At 46.2% G+C, this 24,251-nt stretch overlaps 1 protein-coding gene across 7 annotated transcripts; it reads right to left on the bottom strand.

Moving 5' to 3' along the window:
* Positions 1 to 24,090, bottom strand: HORMAD2 (HORMA domain containing 2). 7 transcript variants are annotated; one of them, XM_088065046.1, is made up of 15 exons: positions 23,609 to 23,693; positions 23,127 to 23,213; positions 21,700 to 21,777; positions 20,790 to 20,934; positions 19,160 to 19,223; positions 18,147 to 18,183; positions 16,868 to 16,888; positions 16,151 to 16,168; positions 14,795 to 14,862; positions 11,731 to 11,882; positions 10,904 to 11,154; positions 10,646 to 10,754; positions 9,253 to 9,317; positions 4,693 to 4,808; positions 4,118 to 4,606 (listed from the first exon to the last, which is right to left on the bottom strand). In XM_088065046.1, the coding sequence occupies exons 3-14, from the start codon at positions 21,742 to 21,744 to the stop codon at positions 4,701 to 4,703; spliced, it is 1,083 nt and encodes a 360-aa protein (XP_087921172.1). In that variant the 5' UTR covers positions 21,745 to 21,777; positions 23,127 to 23,213; positions 23,609 to 23,693; the 3' UTR covers positions 4,118 to 4,606; positions 4,693 to 4,700. The 7 variants fall into 7 exon arrangements, with proteins under 7 accessions (XP_087921169.1, XP_087921172.1, XP_087921171.1 ...); XM_088065043.1 differs by lacking the exons at positions 4,118 to 4,606; positions 4,693 to 4,808 and adding an exon at positions 1 to 315; XM_088065045.1 differs by having other exon boundaries at positions 4,118 to 4,808.
* Between the last annotated feature and the right edge of the window lie 161 nt (positions 24,091 to 24,251).

Raw genomic sequence — 24,251 nt, 5'->3', positions numbered from 1 at the left:
TGGAATGATAAATCCTCAGCTTAAGAACATCAAACAAGCGCAGCAGGTTGACAATGCCATGACAGTTCTGGTGCTTGTTGTCTTTTGGCAATCCAGAGCTTCCATGAGACAAACATGCAGAAATACACGTGGGACAGGGAAGAGTTAAACACTGCTCTGTAGTCAAATGACAATGCAAACTCACACCTTCCAAACGTGTCAGAAAGAACAGAATTTTCTGCCATTCAGAGGAAGCTTCTTTGGTTCACTGACCTTCCTTTTCTTCTCAGGTCCTATTACCTCTTCCTGGCTGAAGGCAAGGTTCAGGAGGTTTATCTGTAAGAACCATCAGAAACAGGGATCATTCTCAGAGGGCATGCTCCTGCAACATGAGTTTAAGAGTACAGCTTCCAAAAGTGCCATGTGTGTGCCTGGATCTTCTTGGCTTTGCTCACTGTGATCCTGTTCCCCAGAAAAGCAATTAGGCAAGGAATCAAAACTGGAGTGCTGCATGTAAGGGAATGTAAGAGTTGTGCAAGCAACAGGTTCAGCTTCAGGGACAGGGAATGGGTTTGGTGGCAAGGGGACAGGACCCACCTCCCCATCACTGACAGAAAATAGCAGGAGCAAGGAGATTTTTGAGGAATATAATAGCTGACAGGACATTTGTTTCTCCACCAGCCTCAGATAATCATAACATATGAAAAAGAACAGGACACTTAAGTCAAATCTGTGGTCACAGCCTTTCAGGAGAAGACACACAGTCCCTCTGTTTGTACCTCAGGGAATTCAGTGTGAGCTGGTCAATCTCAGGCTTCAAAACTACCTGTGAGTCTGTGAAAAATAACTAAGCCAAGCAAGCTTTTTTCCAAAAGATTTAACTTCCCTTTAGAAAGACACAAACCTCTCCCAGAAATACTTTGAGCCTGCAAATCAAGAGGTTAAGAAGCACAGATAAAGATATGTGAGAATATAAGTGAGTCAATGGAACAGACACTTCAGACAGACCACAGGGAGATGGACAGCCAGGACGACAGCTGAAGTGTTGGCTGAGCCAGGGGACAAACTCACTTATCCTCCTTATCATGTCACATATTTGCTTTTCTACAATAATAATCCGGAGCTGCTGAGAGCAGCGTGTGTTGTCGCCCACCCAGAAGGGACAAAGCACAGTCTGGCAATGTGGCCTCTCTCACTGGAGCTGAGGGGACACACCAGGCACGGAGCCTCTCCTCCAAAACAAAGTTCACTTGGGTGACAGCGAGGTGAATGGAGAGGGAAAGGAGTGCTAAGAGAATTCCTGCTCCCAGACAGGAGCACCTCCCTCTAGCGTCACTGCAAGGCACGAGGAACCCCAGAACTGCAGCAGGGGAAGCACAAGGGGTTAATAGAGAGCTGTTCCAGAACACATCCCGGGGATGAGCACAAGGTCTCCAGATTACAAGATGTGGTCATTATAGAATTCCCCGCTCACGTCACCAAGGCTTGCTTTCCATCTGACCTTGGAATGCGGCTTCGGCAATCTCTGCATAGCAATGGGCTTTCTAATGTGTGAAATAGCTCTGATTAGGGATTAACAGCAAAATACTTTGAATCAGCCTCACTTCGCCTCTCTATCGTGTTTCAAATGGTTTTGCTTCCCTCCTCTTCATTATGAGCAATACAATGTTGCTTAATGCAAGAGTACAATTTCCTTTCCCTAAAAACAGAGAAAATAAGAACATGCCAAAGTGGGCTGGGCAGGTTCTCCCTCATCCTGCACAGTCAGGCTGACAGAGCTTTCCAAGGCTGCCCAAGGTGTGTTTGCTTGAGGACAGAGCCATGAGTGGCTCTGTGTTACAGCTCCTCACCTGATATTCAGCTGCTTCAACTGGCATTTTTGGCAGCTATTTACTTTCCTCTCCCTGGCATCGTTTTAACCTGTCGGCTTCCTTTTTTTCTTTTCAAGTGAAGGGCCCAGAGGAGGAAACTCTGCATCTAAAACCTCTGCAGTGCTAACACAGCTGCAGGGTTTGTACCCTGTCCTGCTGGCCACATAACAAAGCAAGGACACAATTCCCAGTTTCCCATTACCTGGATGGGGCAGCTCTCCCTCTGTTTTAGTTTAAACCTAGCTAGAGCTGGTGTTTTAATTTCCTCTACTGAGGAATGGATCTTCCACGGCCCAGAGAGCTACTCAGTGAAGGTTTTATCCCTTTGCTATTCCTCCAGAATTTCCTGGATGGATGGGATACTTGTGAGAGGGAGAAATAGCCACGATGAGCAGCTGCTTGCACTCCAGCTCCCCCCAGTTCTCCTGCCCTTTACCACAGGCAGCATGAGCACTTCGCAGGAACCTGAGATGAGGAGTGAAAACATCCAAGGAAGCCATGGAGGGCTCTAGAGAAGCACCATTCACCCATGCAATGAATCAGATGTCAACAGTGAGAGGTATTTCACCCAAGCCAACACGTCCTGGCCTGTCCCTGCCCAAGCTCACGTAGGAGCTTGGAGCCAGGAACAGACCCCAAGTCCAACTTCAGCTCCCATCCTTAACCAAACACTCCGGCTTCTTCCCCAGAAAAGCTGCTCTAAAGGGGATTAAGTCAGCTCTGACGTGTGCTTATTTGACTTGAAGCAGAAAGTAAACCTCCTCAATGGTGTGGTGAGAAGCAGGAAATCCCTCCCATTGATTAAACATACAATCAAAGCCTCCAGAAGTTCATTAATTCTAATTTTTCCTCATGTACTGGGATGCTTCACTTGAATAACTGATGTCAGAGCTTGGACTGTGAGAATGTTGCTTTTCCTCTTACACAGTCTCAGCCCCATGGATGAGCCAGGTGCTGTAAAAGCAGGTAGGACAAGGAGCAGCCCCTTGCACCCTCACCCTAAAAAGGGACCATGCTGACAGGTGGGACAAGAGCGAGCAGCAAAGGCAGCTCTGTGACCTCCTGACTCTGAGTCCAAGGCAGAGTTCAGGGTCTGGGTCACACCATGAACATGAACACACAGTGAATTTGAATCTCCTGTTTTACTACGTGTAAAAAAGCATTATTTTGCCGCAGGAGTTTTCCTGTAGAACTACAGCTAACTTGTGAATCATACAAGTGTTACTAATTTCTGGCATAAAACTCACAGGACAGCTGTGCGTTGTCTGGAGAAGATATCAGGCTAAAAATAGATTAGACTTAGATTAAAGCCTTCCCAAGGCAGACTGGTGGATGAAACAGAGTGAGTAGACCACAGCAGCATTGCTATTCTTAGATAGACACAATCAGGACCCAGAATTTGTGTTCTGTAGTTTGCAATCCCCAGTGTCCCCACATATTCCAGCCAAAAATTCCCAGCATAAATTGAAGAAAATTTACAGCTCTCCTGACATGTGTTTTGCTTCCCAAGGCATCCTATGCAGAACAGCTAAAATTGCACAAGAGCATTCGGCTGTGTCCCTCTTTGTCCCTGGCCTGCCCCATGCTGGGGTTTGGCACTTGGCATATTTTATGCCCTCAGAAGAGTTCCCTTTGTCCAGGACATGGAGGGTTTTGTTTGGTACCTTGTAACTATCCCCACAAATTCACAAGCACATGAACGTCAAAAGAAGTGCAGTTCCATCGAGCAAGCTGGAAGAATAAGGGCTGAGATACAAGACTGAGCTGCTGAAATAAGGCAGAGTGACCCTCAGGTGTCAGGACAACACAGTTTGTACAGGGGGGGTCTCATCATCAGAGATGTTAATCAGAGTGACCTGGGGCATCCTGTGATTTCAGCTGCAGCTACCACTGGCTCAACAGCACAGCAAAGTCTTGTCACTTCCAAAAATCAACCTGGTGAATCTTCAGATTGGTGCCCTAAGACCCAATTCCTGCCTGCTCACTGACAGCTGGCTGCTCTGTGCTCTGAAGCACAGCAAAAACCCAGGGTCACAGGACACATCAAAGTGTCAGTGAAAGGATGAGAGGAGATGGACACAAACTGAAACCACAGAATTGCAGATTCCCAGAATGGTTTGTGTTGGAAGGAATCTTAAAGCTCATCTCATTCCATCCTCCTGTCATGAGCAGGGACACTTTCCACTGGCCCAGGATGCTCCATGCCCATCTAACCTGGCCTTGAGCACTTCCATGGAAATACAAGAAATTCTATTTAAACATAGGGACAAACTTTTTATTTTTTTACTGTGAGTGCAACCAAGTAGTGCTCGAAAGTCATCCAGGGAGGCTGTGGAGCCTCCTCCCTTGGAGATACCGCCTGAGAGGACAAGGTCCTGAGGAATGTTCTCCCTTTCCCTGTGCTCTGAGCAGGTTGGTTGGCCCTGCTGATGCTGGTGGCTGCACAGGGGTGGCTCCAAGGTTAAACCCCAGCACTGGGCTCCCATCAGTCTCCAGTGCTGTGGTCACACTGACATCAGTGGAATCCACCCTGATTTCCATCTGTGCAGGAGGATCACACTGGTTAGTGTGAAAACCAGGTGGAACCATGAAAGACCCTCAGTGTGGTGCTGCTGTGGAAAGCTGCCAAGAAACCACGCCAAGACATGGCTGACTATCACCAGTCCTCTTCCTTTTCCTCAGCTCTGATAAAACCTTTGGCATTCAGTGCCACTCTTTTGTCTCATGTTCCGTTCGGCATCTTGTGTGTCTTGTAGCTTTTAAAAGATGAATGAACAGATCTTTTCAGAGTACAAAAAAACATGCTTCAAAAATTCCTATCAGAAGACAAAATTATCAATACCTCTCCTGTTAATCTCCTCCAGGGCCCTCAAGCCACTCAATCCTGTCCACTTCCATGATGGACATTCTCTTTGCTGGATCACAATCACTTCCCAGAATCCTGATTCCACTCTGTAACTGAGGGGAAAAAGACAATGGACACTCCTTCTGCCTACTAGGCTGCTACCCAGCAGCGTCTCATGGGACATTAGATGTGTCCAACCTTCATTTATGTGGATTTCTCCAGAGGGTCTGGCTGCTAGAATGCACAGCATGAACACATGGAATGGCAGCCAGCATGGAAGCGCCACGTCTTCCCACAGATGTCCCTGGGGGAGCTGCCAGGGAATCTGAGGGTGCAAAGGTTAAATCTCCCTGGATCTGTGGGGTGACAGGCCTCACCTCTGCATGCAGAGATCACTAGGAAACTGTTTCCTGCACACTAGACAGGGATAACTCATGGAAGGGATGAATGGCCCCAAGATAGAGCTAAGGATCTGACGTGAACTGAGAGAAGCCAGGAATTTCCTGACCTCCCTGTCTCACTCCTCCCAGTATGGCCTGAGCTCACAGGAAGGAGAGGCAAGCTCATCTCTGAATCTTTCTCTCTTCATTGCTTGGGTCTGTGTAGCTTCAGCTGGTTTGGAGGAGAAAATGTTCTGGGAACTTCTCATCAGATACAGCTCTCTTGATAGGCAGACAGAGATAAACCTTGCTGCTTTTTTTTCTCTTCTGCAAAAGTTCAAGATAATGACATTGCCACAGAAAAATGCTTTTCTATTGCTCGACACATGGCAGGTTTCATCCTTCAACTGCCTTCTGTCATGGCACTTCTGAACGTGGTTTGCCTGGGAAAAATCAGACAACAAAAGGTCTTGATCTCCAAGCTGTTGTTCTGCAGTTGAACACACTTGTGCTGACCTTTACTGCCAAAAGAAGCTTGTACAACACTGCAGCTCAGCAGGGCACAGGAGCTGTGGAATGGTTTGGGCTGGAAGGGATCTTAAAGCTCATCTCACTCTACCCCTGCCATGGGCAGGGACATCTTCCACTGTCCCAGGCTGCTCCAAGCCCCAATGTCCAACCTGGCCTTGGGCACTGCCAGGGATCCAGGGGCAGCCCCAGCTGCTCTGGGCACCCTGTGCCAGGGCCTGCCCACCCTGCCAGGGAACAATTCCTGCCCAATATCCCATCCAGCCCTGCCCTCTGGCAGTGGGAAGCCATTCCCTGTGTCCTGTCCCTCCATCCCTTGTCCCCAGTCCCTCTCCAGCTCTCCTGGAGCTCCTTTGGGCACAGGAAGGGGCTCTGAGTTCTCCATCAGGTAACTGACACTGATCCCTGGCACACCAGACAGGTGTTACTGCATCATCCATAAAACTCTGTGTCCATACAGCCCCTTGGAGAAAGAGCACAAGGCCAGGTAGCCAAGTCTTCTGCACAAGGAGCAGCAGCTGGAGGCCAGACAGACTGTCCTCTGAGGCCTAAAGCAGCCCTGATTCACAACACTTAGGTATGAACCTCTCCCCAGACATCCCAGTTGCAGACAGCTCCTGTCAGGAGAGCTGATCCACATGGCAGGAGCCTGCCTACAGCAGCCAGTGAATCCCAGAGCAGAATCCCTGAGCCATCACTGATCCCACTGGGATGCCCACACAATGCCAAGTGTCAACACTCTGCCTCATGTCCCACAGCAGTCTAGAAGCACGGCCAGCCCAGCAGCAGTGTCTGGCAGCAGCTGATGAAGCCAGAAACTTGGGAGGCAGAGCTGCCTGGTGCTGTGCTGATACAGCCACACCATTCCCAGCTGAGGGCGAGCCAGGGCTCCCTGCACGGCTGCCTCTCTGTGCACCGAGTCTGTGCTCCAAGGACCACCCCAGAACTTCAGCCCACAGCTTCCTGATGGGAGATAAAAGCCTGCAGAGGCGTTCACATGGTCAGATTTTACTCATCTTCTAGTTCTGTTTCATTCCAAACTCATTCCACTGCAACATGTTTGCTTACACGAAGACAAAGCTAACCAAAATCAATTTTCAGGACAAGGACATTAAAGGATGTTCTTTACAAGAGGATAGAAGAGTTCTTTGAAGAACTCAGAAGTTATCCCAAGTTCAGTGCAGGACCTCATTCTCATCAGCAGACTTCTGGAAGTTAAACTAATGGGCAGCAAGTCTCTATTTCCCCCAACTCTTTACAGCTCCTAAAATGCCAGTGGAAAGAAGGAAGATGCACAAAGATAGCACAGGAGCACAAACTGATGCAATCAGAAGGCTCCTGAAACCAGGAGAGGTGATTTACATGCTGGTGCCTAACTCTGGATGATTAAGTGCAGAGATGCTCTGCTGGGAAAGGGCAATCTCTCATTTGATCCTGAGGATCATCAATCATGTGATGGCAGATAAGAAGCCAGTGGAGAACATGGAAATTTTTCCCCAACCTGCAAAGCCCTCTGTCAGAGACTCTCTGTGACCACTCCTAAAGGCCTGTTCCAGTTCTCACTGGGTAGGAAGAGCTGCTTCTCTTTTGGCAGATCCACATCCTTCGCCTGTCCCATGGCAATTAGACAAAAATAAGCCTTTAATACTTTCATTCCTGGTTTTTCTGAGGAGCTCTAGGTCAGCAAGATAATGACCAATAAACCCAATTCCAGTTTTTATTTTTGGTAACCAAGCAGTCAGAAGGATTCATTCCAGCTGAAGAGCAGAAATGTGCTCACCCACATTCCCAAAAGCAACTTGTGACTGTGGGTAACGGTTTTGAACTCAGAACTTCTTGAATATCAGATCCTTGTGCAGACAGAAATTTTCTGTGACACTCCAAATTGTTCTGGTTAGTTCAGAAAAATTCGGCATTCCCACTCCAACCCAAGAGCTGGAAAACTCTATTAATACTGTCTGGATGGCAACAAGGTGTTCACATTCACACCCCACCAGGTCTGCTCCTCCCCATCTCACCTACACCTGATCCTGTCAGAGAACACCTAACTCAGACTTCCCAGCCACTTCAACTTCTCCTCATTTTTTAGGACAAACTTCACCCACCAGCTTGGTTTCCTGATTCATATGGACTACACAATGGTCATTTGTTTTAACCACTTCCTTCAGAAAAGGAGGGAAAGTCCCTCTCATATGGAAAAGAGTGTCAAATTTTTATTAGTGCAGGCTTTACAGTGATGATTCTAACTACTGGCTTGACTTTGTTTTTCCCTAAACTGGGTGAAATATTAGCTAGTTTCTAAGCTATGAGGTTTTAAAAATAGCATCAAAGAATACATTAAGAAAAGAATCTCCCAGGGCTTGGGATTTTTTTTTAAAGTCTTTGGAAACACATGATGGATAAAGTGATTCTTCCATTTTTCAGCAACTAATGCTGTTTCCACCACCTTCAGACACTCTCACTCCTGCTACCGAATTCTAATGAAATGCACATGCTGAGAGAGGTGTCTGGTGCTCTGCTGGCCATCGTGACAGCCCCAAAAGAAGGTCAGAGCATGAATCAGTGGGGCAACCATGAGTCGCAAACAAAAAAGGCTCCTGTTTTCACAGACGACAGAATAAACAATGATCAGAAGGAAAGCGGAGGATGTGACATGGAAAAAAAAATGTGGTTAAAGTTTGAAAAATACCAGCCTAGGCACAGAAGTTCACTTCTAAGATCCAGAGTCAAGGCAAATACCTCGTAGATGCCTTTAGAATGACAGGGTGAGTTGCAGTCTGCAGTTGCTGTCTGGGTTAGACACTCTAGGATTCTTTTCAACAGAGGCGGGGAAAACTTTAGTAGCAATTTCCTACTCTCATTAGCTTATCCTGTAAAGATGCAGTTTCTGACCATTCAAGCTCACATGATTCTCAGCTAATTTGAATGGGAGGAGGATCAAGAGGCAAGTCTGGTGCTATTCAGAGATTTGCCAAGTCACTGAACAAACCTTTGCATATGCCCGTGAGTTTGGGCTCTGATGGTGACTCAGGGTTTGGCTGGGCAGCCTTCAGGGTGAGATTAAATTTTTACTTATCTAAAACAACCTACCTGGTCTATACTAATTCTTTGGGTTGCCCAAACAACCATCAAGAAAGAGATCAGTGCCTCCAGGGGATAATTCTTTCTGCCCCAGAGGGGTAGCCAAAAAGGGATAAGATTCATTAGGTACCTGTGACTCACACGTAAAGAAAGTCTGGAAGCAAGAGGGGAGAAGTGAAGACCATATTAGGCAAAGAATACACCCTTCAAACCTAAAATAGGGTGGTGATTTCAGATCCTTAATCCAAAACCACCCACAGGTAAACCAGCCTGGCTGGGACAGAGATAGGCTTAGTCTGGGTGTGTTACTCACAGGTACCAACTCCAGAGAATAGCATCAAATTTTGGTACTGGATGGAGGAAATAAACTGATTGTGGAAAGCTTCTTCCTAAATGCCTCCAGTTTATGTTTACATCCCTCTGCTATCTGTAGCAGCTATGTATTGTGACCCTGCACAATAAATCCACTAATGTTAGTGAATTTTGTGTCATCTTTGATGATGCAATGATCCATGGCAGTGAATTCCCCTGTGCCTGGAGTATCTCAGAACCATTAAAGTTTCCTCACCTGCTGACATGCCCTTGAGCAAGGCATCCTGTCTGTCTTCTTTATTTCCCTCTTATTCTTCCTACCTGCAACCCAAACAGCAAAGCAAAATTAGCTGCAAAGCGCTTAATTAAAAAAAAAATAAATAAAATCTGGAAGCCTGACTAAACCACTGAAGCAAAAATCTCATGAAATTGTGTAAGCTTTGCTCTCAGACACTGCCAGCAGTGGCAGTTTATTCCTAGAAAGAGATTTCTGCATAAAGTGTCAAATGAACATCAGCTTGCAGCAGCTCTATCAATTATAATCTCCCTTTTAACCTGGATCTAAGAAAACAAAGCTTATGTCTAGACATGCCATAAGTGAGGGATGGGGAAAGGAGGGGAGATCTCCCCTAGTTAATATTTATTAACTTTCAGACAGTTTCAATAAAATTTGAGGAGGTGTCCAGAGTGCCCCAATTTCATGAGATCAGGCAACTGTTTAGAGGAGGAGGATCTTGTTAAAATCCCCAGAGCAACAAAAGTGGCAGGATGACTTAATTCTTTATTAGTCATCAGAGAATCGGCAGGAGAAAGACCTGCAAAGGTGATTTCACCGGCAGGGAAGCTGCTTCATCCTAGTGCCCGGCAATCCCAGGAATGCTATTTACTATTTTGTCACTAGATGGTATTGTTCCACAAGCTATATCCCAGAGCCTCGAAGGTCAAACACAGCATGGTATAGCAGAGGCTGGGCTGGTTTTAGGCACAGAAAAGGCTTTTTTTCTCATGTGTTTTCATGTATGTTTTCCCACATGGAAGTTATTAGCAAAAGTCAAACTGTAACAGCTAAAGGAAAAGAGCTCTGTTGAACAAGGAGATAATGTAACTTGGTTTTGATGATCTCTGCATTTCCTCCGTATCTCAAAAAAACTGCTGAGATAAAGAGGTACAAAGATACTAATACAAAATTAAATGTTTCTGTTAACAAACCAAGCATAATCAACGGGCCCTTTGTTACAGTTCAGTCTCTCACAAAGTTCAAACAGCCTGGCAAACTCTGCTCATCCGAAACCTAAATATTAGAGAATCACACAATCATGGAATAGGTTGGATGGGAAGGGATCTTAAACCCCATCCAGTTCTACCCCCTCCCATGGGCAGGGACACCTTCCACTATCCCAGGCTGCTCCAAGCCTCATCCAACCTGGCCTTGGACACTGCCAGGGATCCAGGGGCAGCCACAGCTGCTCTGGGCACCCTGTGCCAGGGCCTCCCCAGCCTCACAGGGAAAAAATTTTTCCTCTAATATCTCAAAAACCTATTGTAATTCACAACACTGAAAGACCTTACCCAGGACATTATGTGGAATACATTTTGCTGGGATACAATCAGGAGCAGAAGCTCCTTCAGTTTTGAAACTGGGCATTTACCTGTATCTTTAAGGCAAAAAGAAGATGCTTCTGTTTTCCTGCCTGGATGGGTGTCACTTTTGTCCCCTTCATGCTCATTGGAATCTGCTCTGACAGGGCAAGGGTGATTCTGTAAAGTAAAAGACATTTTGTCTAGATAATATAACCTAAAAAATACACCCAGGTGGTAAATCCATAAAGAAAATGTTTCTTTTAAGGAGGTTTTTGCTAGATAAACTCTGTTCCTCCAGTGAGAATCAAAGAGAGCTATTTCTATACCTTTGTGCTCTCTTCCTCCTCCTCCTCGCAGTCCAGCCCTTGGTGGGAGATCTCAGTAGGGCCATTCTTCTGGATCAGGTTGCTGTCAGCCTTCCTCACCCTCTTCTTCTCAGCTATCACTTTGACTTTCATGAGGTGGAAGTCAGTGGAGACTGAGCCCAGTCTCAGGTGGACAGGATCCCCAGCAAACAAGAAGTCACCAAGGTTGCCATCTTCCATGAAGCCAGGGGGCTGGTAATCCTTGGGTGTGACTGCACAGGGAGAGGAAACCCCATGAGGTCAGGAAAACCAAGTTCCATCTCTCCTTAGTCTGATTTAGAAAGAATAGTTATGAACCAGCTTCGAGTAACATTGATTACTAAAACTATTCCATGTTTTGGGGTCTTTTAGGAGGAAGGGACAGAATGCAAAGGGTAAAATGAGCTGAGCAAATGTTATCAGGGAGCTCAAAGAAAAAAAATTCTTCAGGATGCTGAGATACCATTAAAGTGCTGGAGCAAAACCTGCCATTCTTTGTTCCTTAAAGAAACAAACTCAATAAAACCCAAAAACCCAGGGAAGATGGATTTCTCCCTTTCACACCACATAGTTGTAGTTCTTATATGGATTTCAATCCTTTCCTCAAAACATCTGCCATCTCTGTGCATCAGAAAGATTTACTGTGTTACACCATTTCTCTGTGCTATCAGCCAACAGCTTCTTCCATCTCATCTTCTCTACACTTTATTTTATTCATAATATTCCATTAATATGATTTATTAATGATATTCCATTATTAGAGAGAATGATGGAATTCTTCCCTAAGGCACACACTGCTGTCCACCTACCATCGTTGTAGTAGAGGAGTTTCATGCTCAGGGTGATGTCATTGGGCAGAGGCCCGAGGTCCTGCATGAGCACGTACAGGCTCCGGAGCAGGAACCTGCTGGCCTGCTTGACATCCTTGCCGCACAGCCCAGCCACAAACTCCCTGTGGTTGCTACAATTGGAAGAATAATGGATTTGTTATCCTCAGTCATGAATATTCACGATCCAATTACACACACAGAGTACCCAGTGACTTGTCTGAAACCACCAGTGAAAAAGCTACAATGTCTTTATGTAATTTCCAGATAAACAGGGAAGTGAAACAGGCTCCAGGGATGGGGTGGCATCCGCAGAACACCCGCTCCAAACTCAGAGGCCTGGCATTTACATTTGAACAGACTTTGGAGCTGGGGCAACCATTATACAAATGTCATGACTCACTTGTTTGAACATGATTAAATTGGATCAAAGGACCACAAAACAAGTGCCTTTCACCTAAGCAATTTCAGGAACGAGAGGAATGAGTTGAGGATCCCATCTAAAGCCGATTCATCACGGGGGTTATTTTCAAGTCCATTCTGCAGTTTTTGAAGAGAAGTGAATTGCATGTTCTCACTCAATTCCATGTAAGAAAAAGCAGTTCAGAGGCACATTTTTCAGCAGTGACGAAGGGGCATTCCTCTCACCTCCTTCACACATTCAAATGTCAGCTGGCTGCTCCAAGCCAGCAGTCCAGACAGAGACCCATGGGTGACATGAGTGGGATGACTGGCACTCTAGAGAAGCTTGCTTCTCTTTGATTAAAACTGAGGTAGATGAGATGAGCAACTCAGAGCAGCCAGTTAATTTCAGACAGAGCAGATGAATCACTGTGTGAGTAAGGGATCTGAACTTCCCTAACTTTCAATGAGAAGGGGTCATAAAGATGTGTAGCTCCTTCATTATATCTTTGGAAGACCCCTGACACTACACATAGGCTGGAGGGTGCCCAACAAAATCAGCCCAAGTTGCATCAAAAGTAGTAAAAAAGTAACTCAAGAATATCCCAGAGTAAACCTGACTGACTGAACCTCAAAAAGAAACAAATTAAGACAAATTCCTCCTTCCAGTTGAACTTCTTTGGGTCATGAAAACTGGGCGGCTGTGGAACAGCTTGACTTCCCAAGGTATGGAATCACAGCATCATTTAGGGCTGGAAAAGACCTCTGAGATCATGAAGCCCAAACTCTGTGGTATTAGATGTGCATTGTGGTCCTTGATGAAATCCTGCATGTTCAGAAATGCACAGTGAGAGGAAAATGCTGGCAGTGCCTAAGGTAGAATATGCATCACCTTTACAAATTGTGGAATTAGCAGGTCAGAAATGGCAAGAGGAATGTCCATTGGAATTAATAAGTCAAGCACTGCTTCAATATGGGAATAACATTGAGATTTTCATGCAGGAGGGAGGCAAAAAGCAGAAGATAAGGAACTGAACCTTGGAAGGAGTGGGATCTGTGGCAAGAAGTTCGCCCAAAGTTCATCGAAAATAAGGCAAGGACCATTCAGGAGAAAGTTTCCCCTTACCCTTTGGATGTGATGCTGCAGCCCCACAAAATATCTCTCCCAGAGCGATTAACTCCGAGTTTGCACAGGACAACTGCTGCAGGTGTAAAAGGCAGTGTTATCAGCTGAAGGAGCTGACAGCAAAGATGACACAATTCCCTGATCTGTGCCAGAACTCTGGATTATTAAAGATGGCAGGGACATGCATGAGCCTGCCACAGCACTGCCAATCCCTGAGGAAACAGAGCCCAGGAATTCAGTGCCACAGGCTCTGGAGCCTCAGAGCACATTCAAACATGACAGGAAGATGGCTTGGCTTCTCCCTGTATGACACAACGGACACCCAAACTTCATATGGGGACTGTTCTTATTTCTAGGAATTAATGAGTAAGGTTGATTAAAACCCCAAAGTACTCAAGGACTATCTATTATCTTTCAAATCCCAGATCTCCTCCTCCCCTCAGTGTGAGGACAAGGGACAGCAGCTTTAAAGTAGAAATGGAGGGCACAGCCAAAAGGTCATTCCAGAGGTAATTCAGATTTGCCCAAAAGAAAATAATTTTGCCTTATGGTACAAATTATTTGGATGTGTTTAGAGAAAGAGCAGCTAAGGGCACACTCCAGGAGTTCTGGGGAGGAGCTTCCTGAGGAACACACAAGACAGTAGAGCTTTCTTGCTGTCCAGGCAAGTTCCAAGATCCCTCTTTCACCAGTGGCAACTGCAGAACAAACTAAAAAAAAGGTTAATTATTTTCCTTTGCTTTGGTTATAGCCAACGGCCTTTGATAGTATTTATTTGAAGCTCCACAGGATTACAGCCTACTAAACACAGCTTTAAATATCTAACAGAGAGTGCCAAAAAGAGGCAAAAAGCTGCTACTTCCTGCCACATGTTTTGCACCATTAGCTCAGGCATCCTAAGTGAAAGTTCTCTCAGGTCACCCACACAGGGCTGCTCAAGCAGAACACACGTATGCAAATGCTCAAGAGAAAAAAATCCTAGGCACAGGATCATGGTGGAAGGGCTCAAACACGAGCAAGCTTCATCTGAAAGCAAGAGGCTGTCTGGTGGAAGTGCAACAACACTTGTTGATAGCTGAGACAGCAGCAAGCTCAACAACTGGGCTGGTTTCTGCATCACCTCCCAGATGAGGCACCACTTCTGTCAACTGTCCTTGGCTCAGGTGTACTTTGGGGGCCTCATGGTGCTATGAAAGAGCATTTCACTTCATCCTCCCAGCAGTTCATACCCTGTAAGGTGAATATCCTCAACTCTGATGGTATTTACAGCTGCTTAATGACTTGGACCTGCTCAAACCACAGAATCACAGGATAGTTTGGGTTGGAATGACCTTGAAGTTCATCTTGCTCCACCCCCTGCCATGGGCACAGACACCTTCCACTAAACCAGGTTCCTCCACCCAACCTGGCTTGGACAATTCCAGGGATGGGGAGTCTACAACCTCTCTGGGCAATCAGCTTAATGCTTCAAAAATACAGTTTTTAGTGTAACCCTGAGAAATCAGCCCAAATCCTTACCTGCAGATGTCCATCTGGGGCACCTTCTTTTTGTACTTGAATTTGAATTGATACATTTCAGTGACTGTCTAGAGATGTAACGAGAGGAGAAGCAGAAATGGATCACTTTCAGAAACAAGATGTATCCTGAACTTGGAGAGTCTTTTCACACTCTCTGCCAGAGCATAGCATTAATTTAGTGACATGCTGACAATTTTAACTCTATTGCTGCTTGCACAAGCTTTGGCAAATTCTCTTAGCAGCCACATCTTACCTGGAACTGAACAAATCACAACAAAATTACAAACTTCCTGCCTCCTCCTTCCACTTCCTCTGTGAGCCTGGCTCTCCAACTTCAGTCTCTAGCAAGGCTCCAGGGCTGGCCAATCCTGCCAGTGTCCCTTGCTATAGGAAAACTGGGAAGCTGCACAGGTGACCAGTGTCACAAGGAAGCCTGGCCCCATGCTCTGTATGGGGGCAAGGGCCTGGAGGACTCTTCCCACAGGAAAATCCAAACAATATTGCACTGGAAAAAGTTGCTGAATTTCACCGGTCTTGGAGTCTTTTTGAGGTAGACAAAAATAGTGGATGATTTTCCATTTAAAAGAATTAGAGAATAAAACAATAAGGAAGAACAGACAGCTTCCCCCCAAGAGAAAGGGTCTATTGTACACCAATTCCATGCCTATAATTCACTTTTTCCAGAGACAATGAAGTTGATTAGTAGGAGCTCAGCTGAGCTCTTAACTCTGAGCCTTCCTTGCAAATCCCAGCCTTGGCATGGCTCAGCTCCTGCTCTGTCCCCAAACTCTGAGGTGCCATGCAGCAGAACTGGAACCAGGTTCAAGTGCAAAAGGTCTGAAGCTGTTTTCTGATCTCCAGCATGATGCAGAGCCTCACTCCTGGATCACACCTCCCAGATGAAACCAAACAGAAACACAACAGGGAACACTGAGAGGCCAAGGCCAAGGACAGGCATTACCCAACACATCCATCCAGGTCTGAAGGGATTCCTGACTTCTGTCCTACACCCCTGCACGACAAACCAGCTCTTTTCATCAGGGCTGTTAAAAAGGTGGTTTGCAAATGAGTAATGTTGAACTTCCCATTTTTTCTCTTTGGGAAACTAAAACAAAACTGTGAACATGCCCATTAGTTGTCTGCTAACATGCCTGCCTGAGGCCCTGGTGGGCCCTCAGCCGGGTGTTTGATCACAATGCAGCTCACTGAGCTGGCACTCTGGAGTGAAGGCACAGGAACAGAAATGGGGTCACCAAGGAGCTATGTCAGGGTAGGACTTAAGCCTCCACTCCACTCTGAATATGAATGTACTCACCCATGCCTTCAGCTGCCTTAAAGATTAATTAAGACTCTTACCTCAGGATTGGTGTAAATCTGTTACAAGAAAGCACAGTGAGGGCATTCTCCCTGAGACAACTTGAACCAGTGACTAACAAGGATATTTTCAGTTTACAGCAGAGACTGTGCTATCTTTAGTGTGGGATCAGAGAAAGGAATTGCTGCGAAAGAGCTTCTTCTATCAGCAATCCATACTTACCACTTCAGAGACAGGTAGAAGACACTCATGTGTGCAATACTGGAGGAATGAGGTTAGTTCCTATTCCAACTCTCACAGGCAGCTATTGATGCCTGGGATTTAACTGCTCAGATGATGCATAGAGTAGATGGTGAGCAAAGCTCCTGGTGCTTTGCAAGGGGTTGGGGCCAACAACTGCCTATGGAACCACCAGTGTGTGGTTTCTCCAGGATCAGATTAATAAGGAGGACTCTTCTGCAGGGGGAAAAGGAGACCACATGGCAGCTTCCATGATAGGAATCACATGCAAGTGCCTCTCAGAGTTTAAGGACACAAATAAGGCCTCAGTCAAAAGTCAGACATGCTGAGAAAAATACATTCCCATGCAGCCTTGAACTCCACATTTACTGTATCTAAGAAAGGTCACAGCTCTATTAAAAATCACAAACATTTTGGCTTCTCCTAAAAAAGGCATAAATGGGTTGACACAACCTTGACTCTGTATCTCTTTCAAGAAGGGGATGGGAGAGAAAACCACTTTGTATTCATTTACTTACTGCAAGGACAGCCACGTGTAGCTAAGGAGGGAAAATCAAAACAAAACACAAAATCAACATCTAACCTTAGTGGGCAAGTAAAAGCAAGTCCTATCAAACCCCAACTGCCTACTCAGGGAGAAGAAATAGATACACTCAACAAATCAGGAGTTAAAACCTTTTTTGCAGATTCTTCCCAGCACAGCATCAGCAACACCTAGTGGCCAGTTTGCCTGGCTTGATTCACAGTTTCCCATAAAAACAACTCCATGCTCAGTAATCTCCCTTGGGACTCCTTTCAAACAAATCCCCAAATACTGAATTAAATCTCTTTACAAGGGCACCCATCCCTACTGAAGGTTAATATTTGCTTTCTGTTAGGAAATTCCTCAAAGGTATTTAATTTATGCTCTATCAAGCAGTTGCATATGGGACTGCCCTTAAAAACAATCTTAAAACATGCATTAAATCCCTCAGTTTTTCCTTAATCCTTGTCAAACAATTAATTTATGTCTCTCATAAATAACAAAGGGCTAAATACCCCCTAGAGCTGTCAGTGAGCACTAACCTGTGTTCACAACATTGTTAATTATCTTGTGCACACTGACAGCTGTACTGATGTCTGAGAATCACTCAGATAATCACTGCCAGAACCAGTGCCCCACCTGGTTTGGAGGAGCTGGGCTGGTGAACAGTGCTGACACAGAGGACAACAACTGGTGCTTTTTCCTGTGCAGGGCAGTTTTTATGTGAGAATCAGCAAGGAATATGAGCACTCACTAGGTGGTTTTGTCCTGCAAGCAGCTACATACCTTATTTGGTGAATTAAGGGGAAAAAATAAAGGGACAAATTCTGAGCCTGAGAGAAAAGCCCGGAGGGTTAGAGAAGATAAGGGGAAAGATCAGGGAAAAGGAGATGAAGGGCAGCAGAAGCACAGAACTCTCCCAAAGAAACAAAAACAGGCAGGAGATCCAGATCTCAGCTCTGCCTGGCAGGGTCTCTATCAGACATCAGAGAACACAAATGTAGAGTACAGAATTAAGGGAAATCCATTGCAGGCTGAAAATTAGTTCCCACACCATGGACAGGAGAGCCCAGAGAAAGTGGACAGGATTTGAGCTCAAGGCATAAAATCCCAAATCTCATACTCAGGGCAGGGTCTTTCCCCTGTCCCACAGCTGTAGAGGTTGTTGTGTGCATCAAAGATCACAAGAGAAATACAGCAGGAATGGAAGGATAGTTTTGTCCTTTATAAAGAAATAGGACTCTCCATTAAAAAGTGAAAAAAACCCCACTTACATACTGCTTCTCCAAAGCATCAAAACAACCTTGAATCCTGCCAGGGAAAACAACCATGTTAATACTAACCAGCAACATTTATCTCCTGATCCGTAAACACACTCATTAGATGTGGGTTAAAGGGCATTTTTTCTGGAATTAGGACAACACAAGCATCAACATTTGGGGCTTGTGAAGTCCTTTTCAGGTCAGTGCTAAAGGTAGCATCCTTCTTTCTGCATCTGTGCATTGTTTATACTTCTGGGGCATTATCCTGTCAGCCCAGAGCCTGCTTGAATCCTGACAAAGACAAGGATTGGAGGCCAAAGGCTCCGAGTGTGTCCCTGCTTAGTGCTCTGTTCCAGTTCCCCAGCCAGAGCTCTGATGGCTCTTTTCCCATCAGCCTTGTACAGAGCTCGGCTCAATCTGAACATGTCTGGTCTTGTAAATCTTTGTTATCTGATGTAGAATTTACAGCAATGGATTTTCTCAAAGTAGTAAATATTTGAAGCAGAAATGGCCATATCTTTGACTCCAGATGCTCTTGGAGTCAAAGGATGTGCAGTAAAGTATCTCCTTAGCACATCAGGGACAGTTTTGCTGCTTGTTGGGAACATGCCAACTGTGAAATACATCCTGAAGAAAACTGTGGGGTTCTTAGAGAGGGAGATAAAATACTGTACATACTGAAAAACAAGTGCAAGAATCCCTATCAAAGTGAAACTAGAAAAGACTTAACACAACAGAAAGGATCTCATGACAGTCTTCACCCTCTCTCTGCCCCTCAGCTGCTGCATGCGCTCTGGGGCCTGACCATGACCTCACTGCAGCCAACATTTCCACAGACCTTGAACTCACATGATCTCTGTCACTAATTCTGTCCTATTTACATGGGGACCAAGCACCCCCAGCTGCAGTGGGAGCTCCCCTGGCACCAAGGCACAATGTTTTCCAGTTCAGGAAGAAGAAGAATGCAGGGGCAGATGTCTCCTACTCAGCACAATCTTGTCTTGGTTTCACTGTTACTCACTTACCACTTGACTATCTGCAGTGATCCCAGACAGCTTTTATCTTCTCGGAGAATTTTTAGACAGAGGTCTGCAAAACCAGATTTAGCACATAGTTACAATCCTTATCACAGCTCTTGGGCAAACACTGAAACTAAGCCAGTCCATCCTCCCTTTTTTGGATACAAGCTTTATCTGAAGGTCCCTCCTGAGTGGAAATGCTGGGTTTCCACCGAATCCCAGGTGGGCTGACACAAGTTTATTGCTGGGTTTGCAAATGTCAATGCTCTCCTCAGAAGCACTGGGCTCTCCCAGAAGAAGGGATGGAGTTGTAGCTTTTTTACAAAACACCAGCACTTTCACCCTTTCTTCCCTCCTCTTCTCCACTCCATCCTCAACCATTCCCTAACACCTTCCCTTCTGCATTCAGACTTCACCAACATCCATGTGATGTCCCAATGACTGTGCTCACAATAAACTTCCTGTGAAGCTTTTCCACACAGCCCCTTCTACCTTGTGCTTCCAGGCATTCAGAATGGCAAAAGGCACACCTGTCCTACAGGTGAAAAGGGGCTTTATAACACCTCAGAACACAACCAAGGGGCCCTTGAAGATGTCAGCAGGCCAGATGTTAAGACCCCTCATGAAAAAGGCACTAGACAGACCTGACATTGACCAATGGCTTTTCAGGCTTAGGGGATCAAGAACCAATTTGGGATTTCTGTGCCCTCAACCAAATCTACAAAGTACATGTGAACATGTTTCAGGGCACCTAATGCCATAAGGGACAACATGGAAATGGACTGGAATGCATGGAGACATCTCACACTTTGAATGATCATAAAGATGCTCATGAATCAAAGCACCACTAATTCTTGGGATCGCGTGACAAGAGTTTGGTTCTGAAAGTCCTTTTCTTTCCTTAAAAAGTCTGATTCCCAAAGCATGTATGAGATAGTTTTCATGGAAAAACAACCCAAATCCCAACAATGAAATTGTTTTAAACTGAAGGAGGGATGATTTAGATTAGATGCAAGTAAGGTTTTTACAATTAAGATGGTAGAACACTGGAACAGGTTGCCCAGAGATAAGGTAGATGCTCCATTCCTGGAAATATTCAGGGTCAGGTTGGATGGGGCTTGGAGCAACCTAGTCTACTGGAAGGTATCCCTGCCCATGGCAAGGGGTTGGATTTGATGGTCTTTAAGAGGTCCCATCCAACCCAAACCATTCTACAATTCTATGAAAGCTGACAAATCTAATTTCAGCCTCCCAATGAAAACTAAAAATGTGAACTTCATGGGTTCAAAGGTCCAAAAGAAAATAAAACATTCCAATAAGAGTAAATTTTTAAAACTTCCTGAGTTTAAAATCACTCTCCTGGCTCTGAGACCTTATTCATGGGGCTGGAAATGCCAAGGAATGACTCTAAACCAAGAGGAACACCACCAGAGAAGCCAGGAGCTCAAGGCTGTCTGCCATGCTCTCTGTCAGAAGTTCTGTCTGCACCCAGACTCGAGAAGATTTGAGAATTGGTAGCCAGCTCCCACCCAAAGTGAACTCACACACATGCACAGCCAGAAGGTAACACACAAGCAGATTATAGGTAAAATACAGTGAGTAGAAAGAAGCACTCAGCACAAACTGCAGGTGTTACCATCCAGATAGCGAGTGCAGTAGGAGCCCTCTGGGAACAGCCCTCTCATGTAGGTTATGCAGGACACAGAGATGGCCAGGAGCCTTTTCACCAGCACCAGGGACTGCTTCTCTGTGGTGATGCTCTCAGGGAACAGCACTGCTTCCTGGAAAAGTATGGCAAGGACAGAAATAGCACCTTCTTAACTATAACACAGATTATATTTAGAAACAAGTCTCAGCAGGTGGGAAGAGGGTAACTTAGAAATGTAATTTTAAGGTTTCTCTGGTGTTTAAGCTAGGCAGGGAAGACTTGTGTCTGAGGTGGGTGGATTAGATGATTTAGGGGTAGAGATCAATAGATCTGATGTAATTACTCAGATGCAGAGTGCACTGGTTGGATGTGCCCTCTCCTTTATCACATTCCCACCCCCTCCACTGCACCAATGCTGGCACTTAACAGACAGCCACCCCTCAAAATAGGTGTGCAATTTTAATTTGGTGTCACACAAGCACCAGGCCTGGTGTGGCAACCACTGCTGCACCAAAGGCTGCTGGTCTGAGCTCTGACAGAAGCCTAAGTTGCCAACAGAGTGATTCTAACTCCAAGCTGTAAAATAGCACCTGGAGCTACAGTAAATATGCACTGTGTGATGCCAACACGAACAATGCAGTGGACACTGCATAAATTTAGTTCTTCTATTACTTTATTGCTGTTCTTCCTCCTCATAAAGCTCTGTGCACACCTAATGAGCCTGCATTTATTGAGTCAAATCATGTCAGAGCCCCACACTCTGCCTCTCACTGAATTGGAATTAATCCAACTAAGCACAGTGCAGACAACAAAAAGTGTTCCCACCTCCGCAGGCACAAGTGCCAGGTCCCAAACTGAGAGCTAAGATTGTCTGCATCACCATATTTGAATTTTTTACCTTACAGGGCTTTTTCTTTTGCTTGAGTAGCTGTTGAGTAGCCATCCTGTGTTTCAAAAACCCACTTGTAACTAAACCCTGAAAAATAAAGAAGGTATGAGACATGCAGAAAACACAGTTACTGCTATTTCTCATCTATATTAAAGTAAGAATGAGATTCCTCAGAGTTTGAAAGCTAATTGCCAGGCAGGACAGGAAAAGTAAAGCAAACCAAGGATACACCATGGCACTGAGCCTGCAGAGCATGAAAACTCCTGCTCACTGGTAAACGATCAATAGCATTTGAAATTCAGGGCCACAGCTGCACCTGGTGTCAGTTGGTGCCACTTCAGAATGCATTTCTCATATTCCAAACCACAAATGTTAATTCCTACAACCATTAGGAAGTGTGAAGGGGGAATGTGAAAGAACTGGAGGTCTGCCAGTAGCAGTTAATATTTTAGCAAGGGTAAGCAGGAAACGTGCTAACATCGGTCTTGGCTGGAATAAGGGAATGATTCTTCTGGGGCACCTCGAAAGGTTAAAAAAAAAAAAGAAAAAAAAGAAGAGTCCAAATTGTTTCACTTAGACAAGCCTGGATTGAAGAGGAAAATACTCATTTTACCAGAAGAGAGCTGATTGATACAGGCAATAACGCTGGATATTCCACATTTCTCACTTGAGTGAGGTGCTTGATTTAGCACCACCTGACAATCCTGATTAAAAACTTCCATTAGCTGGAATTAACAAGGCCTGCGTTAACTGGTTTGAAAAATGACTTGCTGGGAGATCTCCACATCTCATTGTTAATGGGGGATATTAATGAAAGGAAACACCACGATCAGCTCCCAGAGGGATGCTGCCATGTCCACAGCCAGTTGACTTCCCCAGTAACAATTAAAGTAATAGCACAAACACTGCGGGGTGATTTAACTCCTGACCTAACGCAGCCTTTTATTAACTCAGCTGATCCAACCTTGTTCAGCATTTGCACCTTTTGTGCTTTTCTTTTTCCTCTGGAAGCCTCATTTCCATTTGTTGGCAGTCATTAAGACATGTTGATTGGAACATGGTGACAGTTTTTATGCTAAATTTAGTGCTTCATTTAGTAATGAGGACAGATTACAGCTATAAAAGTATATTTAAACAAATACACACCTGCAAAATTTTTAACATGTTAAATATTTTAGCAAAGTAGCTTTTTTTTCTACCCAGGCAGTGTGAGGACTGGAATGCAATCAAAGCAGACAATGGTGTTGTAATTACAACATGAGGTTATTAACTAAATATAGCTGATTTAGGTGAGAGAAAAATGTAAGAAAACATGTTTTATAAACCATACCACATTTATATTGATTTACTGAGGAGGAAACATCACCCAGACCAAGCTGAGCCATTACGGCCCAGCTGTTCAGGTACAAGGTACAACACTGGCACCAGTGTCTCACCGGGGCTGGAAGGTCACAAGTTGCCCTGGAACTCCAATGATTCCCCACTCTACAGCCACCTTAGCACCGAATATCAGCAATTTAGTACTAAAAGGGAAAAAAACGAATTCATCCTCAGGAATCTGCTGCTCTCCGACACCCTCAGCCCTGCACCCCTCACTCTGCCCCTTGTGCTTGATGTTGGAAAGGTGAGGCACCACAGCCCTTAAAAAACAGCCATGGCTCCAAAGATGGGTTTACTCTTTTTTGGGGGAAGTTCCTGGGGGGGATTTATGAGTGGAAGCCCAGGCCCGGCCGGAGTCCACACGGGGCCGGGTCCTGCCCCTCACACGGCAGCATCGGGAGCAGCCCCTGAGACCCAAGGGGGGCGGCGGGGCCGAGGCGCGGGAGCCGCCAGGCGCTGAGGGAGCCCTGAGGGGCGAGGGACGCCCCAGAGGCAGAGACGGGTTCCCGTGGGGAACAGCAGGTGCTCCCTGAGGTACCTGGGGTCCCCTGAGGCGCTGGGGAGCGCTGTGAGGCACGGGCGGTTCCTCCTGAGGCACTGAGGGGTCCCTCAGACGCTCCGGGCCCCTGAGGCGCAGAAAAGAGCTCCCTAAGGAGCCCCTGAAGGGGGGGGGGTGGGGGGGGTGGGGGGGTGGTGTGTCCTCCTCAGGCGCGGGAGACCTGAGGGCGCAGAGGGCTGCCCTGAGGGCTCTCCTGAGGGTTCCCCTGAGGGCGCAGAGGGCTCCCCTGAGGGCTCCCCTGGGGGCGCTGAGGGCTCCCCTGAGGGCTCCCCTGGGGGCGCTGAGGGCTGCCCTGAGGGCTCTCTTGAGGGTTCCCCTGAGGGCGCTGAGGGCTTCCCTGAGGGCGGACTTGGCCTGCCCCAGTCCGGCCAGGCGGTTTCCCTACCTACACCACCCACCACGGCTCCGCGGGCTCCTTCGGCCACGGTGCCGCCGGACCCTCGGGCGTGGGCGGTGCTGAGGGCGGGCGGAGGCGGGGGCGGCCCAACCCCAGAGGCGGAGACTTGAACCCGCCCTGAGCCTGACCCTGCCCCTGGCTTGTCACCTGTCCCTGTTCCCACGGCTATGCCTGCCCTTACTCTGCCCTTGCTTCTGTGTCTGTTCCCTGCTGCCCTGTCCCAGG

Source organism: Pseudopodoces humilis, chromosome 20, assembly GCF_049639895.1.
Source record: "Pseudopodoces humilis isolate 2021_Gansu_Grassland_sample_001 chromosome 20, ASM4963989v1, whole genome shotgun sequence".
NCBI lineage: Eukaryota > Metazoa > Chordata > Aves > Passeriformes > Paridae > Pseudopodoces > Pseudopodoces humilis.
Note: the sequence above shows the minus strand (reverse complement) of the source record. Positions and strands in the feature narration are given on the sequence as shown.

Excerpts from the sequence above, each read along its gene's own strand:
- HORMAD2 (XM_088065040.1), bottom strand. The coding sequence starts at position 21,744 with ATGGCTACTCAACAGCTACTCAAGCAAAAGAAAAAGCCCTGTAAG. Across the intron at positions 20,935-21,699 it reads AAAAGAAAAAGCCCTGTAAG|GAAGCAGTGCTGTTCCCTGA; the intron begins GTAAAAAATTCA and ends ATACTTTTCCAG. Across the intron at positions 5,519-9,252 it reads GCTCAAGGGCATGTCAGCAG|GCAAACCACGTTCAGAAGTG; the intron begins GTGAGGAAACTT and ends GATTTTTCCCAG.